The 13,894-nt window shown below is 43.3% G+C and overlaps 1 protein-coding gene across 3 annotated transcripts; it reads left to right on the top strand.

Annotated features, from left to right (window-relative positions):
* Positions 1 to 539: 539 nt before the first annotated feature.
* On the top strand, positions 540 to 11,932 carry LOC113016620 (uncharacterized). Of its 3 annotated transcripts, none has more exons than XM_026159564.1 (10): positions 540 to 556; positions 2,503 to 2,833; positions 2,955 to 3,044; positions 6,376 to 6,438; positions 9,208 to 9,525; positions 9,647 to 9,718; positions 9,818 to 9,936; positions 10,020 to 10,080; positions 10,171 to 10,265; positions 10,701 to 11,932. In XM_026159564.1, the coding sequence occupies exons 5-10, from the start codon at positions 9,490 to 9,492 to the stop codon at positions 11,680 to 11,682; spliced, it is 1,365 nt and encodes a 454-aa protein (XP_026015349.1). In that variant the 5' UTR covers positions 540 to 556; positions 2,503 to 2,833; positions 2,955 to 3,044; positions 6,376 to 6,438; positions 9,208 to 9,489; the 3' UTR covers positions 11,683 to 11,932. The 3 variants fall into 3 exon arrangements, with proteins under 3 accessions (XP_026015349.1, XP_026015348.1, XP_026015346.1); XM_026159563.1 differs by lacking the exon at positions 540 to 556 and having other exon boundaries at positions 1,099 to 2,691; positions 2,759 to 2,833; XM_026159561.1 differs by lacking the exon at positions 540 to 556 and having other exon boundaries at positions 1,099 to 2,833.
* Positions 11,933 to 13,894: the final 1,962 nt, after the last annotated feature.

Raw genomic sequence — 13,894 nt, 5'->3', positions numbered from 1 at the left:
TCCTGATCTGGAGAGGCACCTGAGGAAAGAAAGATGAGCAGACAGAGGCTTTTGGAACAAATCCAACCTCCTGAGCTTCACCTCCACAAGGTGCAGACACTATCCAGATTCACATGTGAACCGCAGCGTCCAGCTTTGCGCTGACATTATCTCCATTGAACAAGCCTCATTCACTCGCTCACACACGTTCATACAAATCACTTTTTCCCGTCACAGTCACACACATGAATGTAATAGGGGAACGCGGGGTCAGCTTGTTTCATTCCTCAGGATCCTTTGATATGCAGAACTGGAGCTCTGTGGATGAAACACCGCACTGTCTTTGAAGCACTCTGAAGTTTCATGATTGACTTCATCCTGATTAAACCACTAACGAAACTGAGAGGCCTTTTATATGTAATAATATTCTTTTCCAATTAAAGCTCTGAACATTCTCACTCTTTCTGGACCAGGTGTGACAGGTGAGAGCACCGGCGAATAGGAGGACAGAAGCTGAAGAGCCATTAGTCACATGACTTCAGCTGCTGCTGCCTAAACACCAACCACTGGCCCCTCGGTGAGTCTAGAGTACAGCAGTACCACAGGGAAGTGCACACGTGTGATCTAACAGCTAACATGGTGGCCTGTGGACCATCAGTCTTCTCACTGTTGGTAGACGGGTTTGTGAGTCCTGTGATGCTGGGAGTGCCAGGACGGTCGCTCCTGAGCGGGTCTCTCATGGAAGCTGGATCCAGGAATTCCTGGGAAAATTCCTCCACAAAAGGAGAAACTGAACATAAAGTGCAGAGTGACAGAGGGGTGCCAGCAACCCTCTCTTATATGCGAATAGAACCAGAATAGTCGGCAACCACTTGAGTTAAGGTTAGCCAAAGAGATGGCGACTCAGACTGACTTCATCATGTTGGCAACGTGTCTGCATTGATAAACTCCAGTTATTGACAAATCAGAGAATAATTCCAGTCATTCAGAGACAGATTGTGATTGTTTGGAGGATGTAATCGTTTCCCTTCAGGGAGCGTGTTGGACGCTCAGTGTCCGGGTGATTAGCTGGCTGATGCCACTACTTAGAATCAGTTTGTGAATATGAAGAAAATCAGTGCAGTCACTGGACAAACTCTGATTCTTCCTAGTTTCACTCTTGTTTCAGTCCAGTGTGACTGAGGTGGTAAAAAATGATCTGACTTTTAGCCACACAGCTGTCTGCTAGAGAAAAAGCCTTTGTGCACAACTTTCTTAAAGGCAAACGGCACCATGTTCACTGCAGCTGCAGCAAACGCAGCAAAGAGTGAAAGTTGGACTGAGAATGTTGTGACTGTTTCATGAGAAAGAGCAGGAAAACAAGCATCACACACCCAGACACAGTGCTGGGATTAGAATTAGACTTTAGAGCCAAATGTAGGACAAAAGCTTTAATATGAAAGAGGAAAACCCAACAACAGCCAGAGCATGAAGCTCAAATCTACACCAATCACCAAGAAAGCTGACAGGCCTGTGACACGTCAGAGACGCCGTTCAAATCATAAAGAAGTTGGTTTATTGACAAAATGTAAAAAACCAAAAGAATCAAGTCAACCTTCAGTTTAGAGCGAGTAGACCAATCAGGCACAGCAGCAGCTCTAGAATAAGCAACAGTTTGATGTATTACAAACAACCTTTCATATACACACATACATATGGCTCATATGCTGTTTAAAAAGGGCTCAAAGACCCAACAGATTACACAAAGTACAAAAACACTTTCATTCAGACAACAGTCAGCTGTGCACGAGACAGAGAGCCGACTACAGTTAGTAACATGGACTCACTTTGTTTCAGACACGACACAAAGTAACACAAAGCCACAAAGAGCAGAAACATCAAAAAGGAGGCAGAGCAGCAGCAACTCTCCATGAGCTGTGAGGCTAACAGCCACCCACACTTCCTGTGATGCATAATGAAAACAACATTAACCTGAAGGATGATAACAACAGAAAGAAGTCTAAGCTAACGTTACACAGCGCTCACACAGCGCTGACTGTACAGGCCTCACACAGCTACGACCTGCATCCACAACACCTGATTCTACTGAACACAAACAAGTTAATGATATATGAGCAATCCAGGGAAGGCTTCCAGGAAGGTGAGGATCCAAAGACAGCTCTACAACAGCATCAGTCAGCAACAATGTTACTAATCACTGACTCTTTCATCCTTTTATACTCAATCAAAAAGTGCTGTGTTCACATTTGTTTCTGCTGAAATCCAGAGACTGAAAATGCGTCTTTTTAAAGTTTGAATAAACTGACTGAACTTCTCACGAGTCCAACCGTGAGGAACACTTCCCCCCATGACACATCACAGGACAACGTCTCAGTGGAGGGGGGACAGTAGCTCAGTTTAGGCAGTCACACTCAGAATCGATGCCTCCAGTCAGGGTCAAACGTGGTCCTCAGAAACCTGCAGATGTTTGGGCCAAGCTCTCACTGGTCTCTGCGTCTGTAGACTGAGCTGATGTTTCTCCAGGTGTCTGGTAAAAGGACGATGCTGCTGTCCAATGAGGCGAGGAGAGAAGTAGCCAAACAGGCGAGAGCCGTGAAGGAGGAACGGCGGGCAGCTCTGGATGCCCGACATAAATACCTGATGAGCAGGCTGGCCGACGCCGGCAGCCTGGAGGAGGCGGCGGTGGAAGACGCCATCGTCTCTGATGACAGAGTAAGTTCAGAGACGTGATCCTTCCTCAGAGTTGAACCTTTGAGTCATTAATGTCTGATTCTTCCAGTTCAGTCTGATCCATGAATTCTTTGCTGCAAACGGATCCAAGAAGCTGATTTTCTTCTATCAGGATGTCAAACAGGTAACTTTGATCACATTTCAATGACTGACACATGAAGGTCTAACCGCTCTTCATAATCTGCTGTCCTGTTTGTTGCAGCGTACTTTGTATTCATATCTTTTAATATCTGCCTTTCTCCCAGAGTCTGTCCTCCCGTCAGTCTTCCTTTGTGGACGCATCAAACTCAGCTGTGGCTCAGAGGAAACTCTTCCTCACTACGGGGAACTCTGAGGTTGGCTTCAGCTTTTTATGTTTAGTTCATGTGAGAATCACAGAAAAATGCTGATATGAGTGGAAGCTTCTGCTGGGAAATTGGCAAAGAGCAGATTATTGAACAGCGAGGCAGACAGTTCATTTCAGTGATGCCAGTTTATTAGAAACGAGGACTGTGGGGCTGCTGGAAGTCAGGACGGCCGTTCTCTGGATAAACCTGACAGCTGAGGTGGAGAGCAGGATTTATCCACAGACGGCTTCTTCCAAGCAAATGTCCTGAACACACCTGAGCTGAGGGTTACACAGTGTGTCCTGTGTGATCTCTGCTTTATGGTGGTTGAATCTCACAAATGTGACCATCAGACCTGACGACTTATTTGTGATGTTTTAATTAAAAATATCCTGGGTGAGGTGTTTGGGGCCTGTCCCATGAGGAGGAGTCTCCAGGGCAGACCCAGGACACACTAGAGAGGTTATATCTCTCAGCAGGCCTGGGAATGCCTCAGTATTGTCCTGGATATGCTGGAGGAAGTGGTTGTTTAGGGAGGTCTGGGATTCTCTGCTTAGACTGCTGCACCTGTGACCCGGGACCAGATAAACAGGAAATGGATGTTTGAAATTCAAAGAAATCCTCTTTTAATAATGAGGAAAAAAGACAGCAGGAGATCCATCGCAACTAACAAAACACTTCAAACACATCAATGCATCAACTTTAATCAACTTCATTTGGTTCAAATGAAGGAATCTAACAAAGCACTCACTAAAATGAAACACCAGTTAGTTTCCCGAGCTCAACAGGTCGAACACCTGAGTTTGGTTTGCGGTGCAGTTTTTATTTCTTCTAGATAACTTGGGTTATTTGCACAGGAAGGTTTTTTAAATGTATTTCTTAAGTACGATCTTATATGGGGGTTGATTTTATAGCATAACAGAATAATGTAATAACTCTAATAGAGTATAAAACATTTGCAGAATGAAGTACAAGGTGAAGAAAAGTCAGAACGGCCCTGTTTGAAAATACAGCCTCAGAAGGTCAGAGATGGACAAATTCAGCTACAGAAACATGTGGCCATTTTTTTAAAGCCATAGAGCATATTACAGACGACACAAAGAGCAAACACTGTAAACTTCTAACCACAGACCTCACACAGCTCACACACGTCAGAGTGAAGCTGTCATTTCCTGAAGCTTCCACACAAGAGAACTGGCAACAAGGTGGAGTCCTCATGGATCACTAGCAGAGAAATGTGGGTGGGTGCCAGACCACATGGACTCGACTCACTTTCTTTCATACAAAGGAGCAGACTAATGCTGTCATCCTTAAAGACTAACTAGAAACAAGCAGTGCGCTCGCATCGACTCGACTTGTTTTGCAAGTTTGAAGTGAGATGGTACTTTGGAGTCAGCCTCCCGAGATGATGGCTGGCTGGTTTTTGAAAAACATCTCATATTTATACAATGAGCAGCAGACTTTCCTGACTTGCAGAGGTCAACGTCCTCCTCAGTCATGCGCCATGAGTGGCACAGATACTATTCATCAAATAACTAACATGGCCTTGATTGTTACTCCAGAGACTTATCTGCGATGTAGCTTTATAGCATTTTCATTAGCAATCGTATGATTTGTGTTACAATGACCTTTGTGGACGGGCCCGGACCCCCAGGCCTCGTCCGTGACGCCGACGGTGAGCGCAACGTTTTTGTTTTCTTGCGCTTAAAATAACCTGATCAGCGTTCTGCCGACGGTTTGTTTACATTTCTCACATCTGTGATTGTTCACACGGGTTGGACACGAGCAGAGAGGGCTTTCAAGATGAAAAAGCCAACGTGAAACTTTAACGGACGACAAAGTTTTTCAATCAAATCTCCGTCACACCCTTCCTTGACCTCATCACGTTATCCACCTTAGTCAAGGAACAGTGGTTCGGGAAAATATGCATTTGTTTTTTGGACCAGTTTAAAACGTATCTCAACTAGTGATGTGCGGATCGATACTGAAATATCGATTCCTCCGATACCCGTCATTGTGTCCGGCCCCTTGGCGTGCACACTCACAACAATGGCTGAGCGTAAACAGAGTCATGTGCAGACGTATTTTACCTCCACGAACAGCTGAGACGTGGTTTGCCATACATGTGGCAAGAATGTGAGGTGTTGTGGTAACACCGCTGACCTGGTCAAACACCTCAGAGTGAATCACATCACAGAATATGACGAGCGTATGTTGAGGCGAACTGAAGAGGAGGAGAGGGAGAGGTGCTGCCAGGGCGAGACAGACGTCTCTCACGGAGTCCTTTAATGCTGCAGGCAGGCAACAAATAGCCACAACTTCAGGTTTTTCATTTCTATATGATAATTCTGCATCATTAAGTGATAAGAACAAGTAATCTGATGTCCTGTGATCATTACGACGCTATAATTTGAGATAAAATAAAAGATAGAGTAAAAAAAATAAGTTTTTGTTCAGAGTATCGTATCAGATCAGTATCGTCGATACCAGCCTGAATTTTACTTGGTATCGGATCAGAAAGGAAATCAGTGGAAATCAAATCCTGCTTCTACAGGTGTCCAGTTCATTCACTCTGACCCCTCCAGATAAGCGTTGCCAGTTCTCACTGTGCTGTAGATCACATTTTCTTGTGTTTGGGGTTATAACGGTTACTTTTGAGGTCTGTGTTATAAAGCAAGTTAATCCTGAATTTAACTGGAGAAGACAAATTCCCACTGCGTGGTGTAGTGCACAGCCAGGCATTCTTTACATTAGTTCGTTTGACAAAACCAAAAAGCCGAAAGTATTTACTTGGAGTTTGGTTTGATGAAATAAGTGCCAGAATCAGTGAATACAAATGATTCCAATGACATGAAAACTGGTGGAAGGACAAATCCCTCAAGAAAAGCACGACTAGCACATTAAGTTTGTTTGTAATCATCATCATCTCTAACACCATGCGCACAACAGTGATTTTGTTACAGAACACTAAGATAGTAAAATCTGGGAAATGATGATATTTCTTTCCAAAACTTCCTGTCTGGAAGACATTAAAGCTGCTGTGCCACCTGCAGCTTCTTTCAATCTATGTTATGTGAATATATCTTTTTCTTTGGGGTTTGAACATCCATTCAAACTCACTCTCTGCCTAGCAAGTGTCGTTCCCTCATTTCCTTGGGGTCCAGCTTCACATACGTGGCACTGAGCCTTTTCCTTTGTCACCTCTTTCTGCTACATGCCTAGCCTCCCAGTTTCTTGGTCTATTTTCTTCATTTCGCTAACTACACTTCTTTTTCTTTGTAAATCTCTTCCTTCAAATACTTTCAAAATCACTTTTCTTTTTTCCTTTTCTTCTGTGCAGAGAAGACGTCAAACCCCTTCTTGGCAGTTTATCTCAATAAAGCTGTACTATCCCAGCCATCTGGTAAGTCTTCCCTACTACCCAGAGCCTGTTTATACTCCTGCATGTCTCTGCCTTCACTCACTTCCTCTTCTTGATGTCCAAACTCATCCTTCAAACTACCATTTGATGCTGCATAGCTGCATTCTCCCTGACACCTCCTTGTCTCCTGTCTTTTTGATTTCACCTTCTGCATAATATTTAGTTGCCCTGTGTGCAGCTTCCTCCACTTTCATATATTTCTACAAGTTCCTCCCTGTTCTTGAAGTATGTGTGCACCACGGCCATTTCCACTTGGAAAATCTGCCCCACATCTGTCTTTCTAGATTTCTCTCCTAAACACCACACCTACCCAACACCTCATAACCTCTGTTCCCTTCACCTAAATGTCCATTGAAGTCTGTGTCAATCACCACTGTAGTATGTGGTCTCTTGCACACAAAATGTGTCTACCCTCCACCTCCATAATATGAGTCCGCCAGCCCTCCCATTGCCAGTCAGAGTCCATAACAAGTCAAAAACATAAACAGCTCGAACGTATTATTTATTTAAAAGAGAGAGAGAGAGAGAGAGAGAGAGAGAGAGAGAGAGAGAGAGAGAGAGAGAGCTCAGTTGTCCTTGCTCTAGCATCAAGAGTCAGTGACTGGCTGTTCACTGCAGGCTCAGCAGTCCAATGGCCGATCAGCAACAAAACAAATAAAAAAATAAGACACGTTCTTGATTATGACAACAAACCACATCCAAAAAAATATGACAGCAACACTTTAAGTTTTGTGTGCATTCATCATGTGCAACTCTGCAGAAAGTCTCATGTCAAGGATGTGTGGACAGGGGGGCTATTAAAAAGTTCCAGTATACAGAATAGAAAACCATCAAATGAATGAAATAAAATCTGTTGTCACAGTGGTTTTTGAAGGAACAATTACTTCACAGATGGACAGCCTCATTATATTTGAGTTAAATCTGATGATACACACTTCACGTCACCCTAGTTACATGTTTTTATTTGCCATGTGTATGTTATCCAAGGGAGGAAAAAAAAGAAAAAGAAAACTTTTGATGTATCCAGACATTTCTTCACATCAGCTGCCAGCAACCAGTTTCAGCATGTACAACTGTTGCAGTAAGTGTGCTCATGCAGACCAACTATGCTGGTCCACTGTTCTTAATGGTGCTGCATGTTGAGAAAGAAGTGAAACAAATGTTTTGTTTAACAAGTCCACTAGTGTTAGAATAACTTGGCATTTCCAATCTGTTTCTGCTGTAGTTCAATGAAAGGTTTCAGTTACTTAAGTTTGAGAAAAACCAAAAAAAACGTTGGCCAGCTTCCCTCAGGGTCACTCCACGGTTGATGACATGGTCCACTATTGTAGCTCTGATGTCATCAGCAATTCTATTTCTTACTCTTCTTACCCGTCCTCTCCCCCTCCTCGTCCTCCTCTTGCTCCTCCTTGTCCTTGTCGTCCTCTTCATCCTACTTCTTCACCTCCACGTCCTCTTCCTCGGCCTCCTCTCACTCTTCCTGCTCCCTCCATTGTACTCCACACACAGAGCTTACCTGTATCATAGTGCTTAGGCTGATTGCAAAGTGAACTAATTATCTAAAAAAGCTTTCACATGTGGCAGTGTGCCAGACAGTTGACAAAATAGTGTAAATAATGGCCATAAATGTGTATAGTTTTGCTAGGAGTGCGTTGATCATTTGGAAATTGAGTGCAAAGCAGTGAGTTGTGTTTACAGTTCTGCAAAAAGAGTGCTGTGCAGTGGATTGTAGCTACAGGTTTGCAAAGTGTGTGTTACAAAATGGCAAACTGAGTGCAAAGCAGTGTTTGTGCTTTTAGTTTTGCACACTCAGTGAGTGGTTTTGCTATAAGTATCAATAGTTTTAGGAATTGTGCTGTAAGAATCACAGTTAGGGTTTAAGCATTCAGAAAAACCTGTAATAAACGCACACGCATGCGTCTTCAGCATTACTGGGTTTCTGCAGCTCCTGGTTTCCTGTTTAATACATTCACACAAGCAATCAAACGCTATGAATCGTTCCACAATGTTTGCAGTCACTTTTCTTATCCCTCCTGACTCAAGAGCATAAAGCGATCTACGTTAGCTCTGGGAATTCTGACGGTCGTTCAGTAAATCTTTGTTTAATCTCTTTATTTGCTTTTTGGAGAAGTGAAGGTACAAAAACCTCGTCAATCAAATTTGCTTCGGTGGACAGAAAACAGCCGTTGTAGACTGTTTGGGGTTACCTTTTATAAGTATTGAATTTTCAAAAGTGAAGTCAGTTCTTCTGACCAGGTTCAGACCAGGATGAACACAAGTATGATACTGGACCCACTAGAGAACTGGTCCCAGCTGTGGGTTCACCTCCTCCTGCTGAACTCATAGGACAGACTCTAATGTAGCATCACGTTCATCGGTCACTCCTGACCTCCTGTGAAGCATGACGGATGTGTAATTAATGACTTCATTATTTGGGGCATTATTGCTCTAAAAATCATATTAATAGTATTATTATTATTGTGCTTTAGGCTGCACTGATAACGCAGAGGTCTCTTCTTCCTCTGGGCTGTTTAAAGGGCCAGTTTGTCCAAAGCTGTGTATATACCAGCTGCTGTCAGGCTTCAGATGTCTGCATTAGTCCACAGTCCACTGTTTGTAAGCCATTGCTTTACTGCAAAAGTTCCCATCTACTGTAAAGAAATGGAGATAAGCAGGCACATAATATGAAAAGGCATGCTGTAGCTGACTTTGTCTTTTCTGATCCATCGGTTTGTGTGGCTCTTTCCACAGGAGGGACCTAACCCACACTTTATTTACTTATATGATAAGTTTAGTGGAGTGTAGTGCAAAATACACAGTGTTTACTTTTAATTTAACAACATGAAGCTGCATCAAGTTTCCATGGTGACTGCTCAAGAAATTCTGCATTCATAAATAAACATCAGACTGTCAAAAGAGCTCATCTGTGCGAGACCACCGAGCTGAGAGCATTTTCAGGTCCAGATCCCCCGTACGCCATCGTTGGAGAGCAGTTGACGTTTTTCTTCCTGACTTTGATTTGAACACGTTTAAATGGAAAAGAGTCAAGGAATCTATAAGCCTATCAGGGTATGTGACGCTTTTGCTTTTACTGCATTTCAGTAATTTGAAGAATTTGATGTCGTTTTAAAAGTTGACAAACTGAGAATCATTTTAAGTAACAATGACTAAATTGCTATTTCTTTGACAGGTGTTGTTCAACACACCGATTTATGAAACAGCTGTAAAGATCTGCTGGTATCTTCCGGGCTACAAGGCTCAGGTTAGACCCAGATTCATGCAAACCAAAGCTGACAGAAAATATCAGGTCATTTCTGAGGACCTGAGAGTGGTGGTGATTAAATGTCTCCTTTACTTTTAGGTTGCGATAATGACGGAGTTTCTCAGACTTCAGCAGGAAGATCTAATTCCACCGAACCTCACTGCTGAAGATCTGAGAGATCTTTTGGTGGAGAAGAGCAGGGAGACGCTCAGAGAGCAGTGAGTTACTGTCACACCTGAAAGTCTGTTTGTGATGACGTGTAAGTGCTGAGAGAAAACCTCTGCTTTGCTTTCTTTTGAAGGCTGTGGGAGTTTGAGTTAGAGGATTTTGACGAAGAGGAAGCCAAACCTCTTCTAAGGCTGGTAAGACGAGAAAACCCACAAGACTTTTTTTTCATTACGTGCACATAACCTTTACACATAAGCGCACTGTAAATGTGTTTTCTGTTTCAGGTGTGGGCGGTGAACGTCAGCAATAAAATGAGGGACGTTGAATTTGAAGCCAGGTTGCTTCTTCAGTTCCCAGAGGCCGTACCTCCTAAATTTCAGTGAGTCACATGTAACATACAGTTATTAACCCTGTAAGACCCAACCCATCAAAAAACAGCCAGAAAATTCAGATTCTTTGGAACTGAGATGTTTATCAACCCTTTAAACAAAAGCCACACATGAGTTCTTTGCTATGTCATGTTGTGTATGATTTACTTTTATTGTGTATTTATTTTTTGTATCACATTTGATACACTGGGTGTTTTTGGCAACTTTTTGTTAACGACAATGTTAACTTTAGACTAAAAAAGAGTTTTGTCCACAACATTTAGAAATTATAGCAAGTATTGATCATGTTGATGAGATCGAGGTCTCAGAAACTCATGTATGATACAAAGGTGGTTACAGGGTTAACAGTCCAGCTACAGTGTTTCAATATTTAAATGATGCTTTGAATATGTTTAACAGATAACTCTTATCATGTTTTTCTACAGAGCACCTAAATTCCTCAGCGTGGTGAAGGATTACGTTGAAATCCTGAAAAAGAAGCAGCAGGAACAGCCTAACAGCAAACTGCTCACCGCGCAGGAGGTAGTGGTCGAGGTAGTTCCCCGCGTTCTCCAGGGCTTCTGGGAGCTTCCTCCTCGTCCCCTCCTAAACATGGCCTCCCAGAGTCTAAGTATCCTCTCCACCAGTGTCACCAAGGCCACTTTAGATCGTGTCTCCAAGAGCCTCACGGCGATGGAAACACAGGCCGTCTTCACCCGCTCTATCCGAGACGATCTGGTCGACAGCATCCTGACGGAGATTAGACAGAAATTTCCTGAAGAAATTCTGTCTATCCAAGTTGCAAACTTTGCACCCCTGTTGCTGAAGACCATTGCTGATGTAGCAAGGATCCGGATATGTGAAATCTTTGAGCCCCCTTCAAGTCCTGATGTGAAGAGCACAAATGGTGAGCGCTCCTCTGACGGCCTTTCAGTGGCAAATGTTCCACCAGCCGAAGGAGCTCTGTCAGAAAGTGTTGCAGAGCCCGACGTTCCCTGTGAGGAACTTCTTTCTGAAAGGGCATCCAGTCTGAGTACTCGAGACCTTACGATCGAAGGAGCTCTGTCAGAAAGTGTTGCAGAGCCCGACGTTCCCTGTGAGGAACTTCTTTCTGAAAGGGCATCCAGTCTGAGTACTCGAGACCTTACGATCGAAGGAGCTCTGTCAGAAAGTGTTGCAGAGCCCGACGCTCCCTGTGAGGAACCCTATGGCGAGTCCAAATCCTGTGTTGAAGGTGAAGATCATATGATCAACAGATCTTGTTCTGAAATTGGGCCGGTTCCTGATGTTCCCTTTGAGGAACCTTTTCCAGAACCTGAAGCCAGCATGAAGTCCGAAGACCGTCAGATCAAGAAGAAGAAAAAGGGCTTCTTCAAAAGACTGAGAAGTCTGTTCTGCTGCTGTTGCAGACCAAAAGTCACCGACTGACACTGAAGCTGTGACCCAGTGTTGGTGTTGCAGTAACTCTAAATATGTAAATATGTTCCTTAATGATTGTTCTTCATGTTTTTGGGGGTTTCTTTAGTTTTCAGTGGGCTGGGTGTTTTTTCTCCTCCGTGTTCTTTACTTGATTCTTGTTCATAGTTCCTGATTTGTTTTCCTAGTTCTTGTTTCTTAGTTTGTAGTTTCTTGAGTCCACCTGAGTTTCCAGCAATAAAAGCTGCCGATTCAAGTTTCATTCCACGTAAGAGTCCTGTGTTTGGGTCCTACTACCTGCCTGTCACAGCACACCATGACAGAAACTTTATAAACTCATTCATATTTCTACACGAGTCTCCAGCTATGTTAAAGATTTTTTTTCTTTCAAACATTTGTAAGAATCTCTTATGGTTCTCAAAATACTTCCACAAGTCCAGTAAGTGTAGTGCAGTAACATATTGATGGTATTATTTTTAATAATTATTTATTATTTTTAATGCACTTTGAACTGAAACTGGTATATAAAATGTACTTCCTGTAGAAAATGCAGTGTGAATGCTAATAGCTGAATAGCTTGAGTTGAATTTTTATAATTGCTGAAATCTTTGGTGAAAAACATGTTACAGTTTTTGCCCGTTGCTTGAACACATTTTGCAAAACGTCGCTCATTGTGCCAAAACTCTAAACACAAGTAAACATGACACATCAAAATATACCATTCACATCTGTGCCAAACTGAAACTCTGCTGTCAAAACCTAACATTCCTCTGTCAAGATGTAACTCTGTTGACAAAATGACACATACTTGCATCACATGCAGATCAGATCAGGGGGACACACTAGTCTACTTCATATAAAACACTGCAGTCTTTCATTGTCATTGTTTATTCTGAAGGCACATTTTCAGGAGACACAAACAACCAAAAAAAGCAAATAGGCCTACTCAATATTGTCCACTGCAGCACCATCAATTCAGATAAAGCAAAACACAAACATAATACAGTAATAGAAAAAACACTATACTGTACACACAAAAAATCATGACAATTGTGCATACGTGGGCTCATGGATCCCGCCGTCTGTTGGGGTCTGGCCACAGGACCTCATCGACATCGCAAGCAGTGTCTTCTCCCGCTGGGCACCGGGGAAAATATCCTCTTGCATGTCGAAACCATCCATGGATTGCTGTCACCTGAATGTAAATAGAAATATATGTGGTGGCCCCTAGAGACAAAACACGTACAAACTCCAAAGCACATTTCTAGCTTGAACTGAACTTCCAAAACAGAGCTACCTAGAACAGCGGTCCCCAACCCCCGGGCCTCGGACTGGTACCGGTCCGTGAGTCGTTTGGTACCGGGCCGCGAGAGTTGAGGCTCAGGTGTGAAATGTCTGGTTTTCAGGGTTTTTATTGCTTTTCAGCGTTATTTTGTTATCGTTTTTATCATTAACTCGGTTTTCCTGGGTCTTTTCACGTGTGTTATGAATAAATCTTCTTTTTCGGTACCGGTACTAGTTTTATTTTGTTGTATTTATCCGCGACACCTTAAAGGCCGGTCCGTGAAAATATTGTCGGGCATAAACTGGTCGGTGGTGCAAAAAAGGTTGGAGACCGCTGACCTAGATCACGTAAATGACACAATTGAAAGCATGAAAGCATATGTGTATTGTTTGTGTATTTATGCACAAGCATTCATATATATTCAAATCATTAAAAAACAAAAGTTCATTTGCCTGTTACTACCACACACCAAATCTGGTCGTTGGTACTTGCTGAACTGAGAGACACAACAGCAGAGGTCACTATTAATGCTATAAAAGAGGCCTTTGCAAGACATGCAGTTGCCGAAACTGTGGTATCGGACAACAGGCCGCAAGTTTCATCAGAACAGTTCAAGCACTTTGCTAAAGAGTACCAGTTCACACATGAAACGAGCAGCCCCAGGTACCCCCAAGCCAACGGGGAGGCAGAACGCGCTGATCGTACCATTAAAGATTTGAAAGGACTGTGACTACAGCAGAGCACTGCTAGCATGCAGGGCCACCCCACTGGAACATGGGCTCTCACCGGCACAGTTGCTCATGGGGAGACACCTGCGTACCTCTCTGCCACAAGCTGCTGCGAAGCTGGTGCCAAAGTGGCCCGACCTACAGGCTTTTCGCGAGAAGGATGAGGAGGGGAGGCGTGAGCAGGCAAAACACTACAACCGCAGACATAGAG

Source organism: Astatotilapia calliptera, chromosome 23 (genome assembly GCF_900246225.1).
Source record: "Astatotilapia calliptera chromosome 23, fAstCal1.2, whole genome shotgun sequence".
In the NCBI taxonomy this organism is placed as follows: domain Eukaryota; kingdom Metazoa; phylum Chordata; class Actinopteri; order Cichliformes; family Cichlidae; genus Astatotilapia; species Astatotilapia calliptera.
Note: the sequence above shows the minus strand (reverse complement) of the source record. Positions and strands in the feature narration are given on the sequence as shown.

Excerpts from the sequence above, each read along its gene's own strand:
- LOC113016620 (XM_026159564.1), top strand. The coding sequence starts at position 9,490 with ATGGAAAAGAGTCAAGGAATCTATAAGCCTATCAGG. Across the intron at positions 9,719-9,817 it reads TTCCGGGCTACAAGGCTCAG|GTTGCGATAATGACGGAGTT; the intron begins GTTAGACCCAGA and ends CTTTACTTTTAG. Across the intron at positions 10,081-10,170 it reads CCAAACCTCTTCTAAGGCTG|GTGTGGGCGGTGAACGTCAG; the intron begins GTAAGACGAGAA and ends TTTCTGTTTCAG.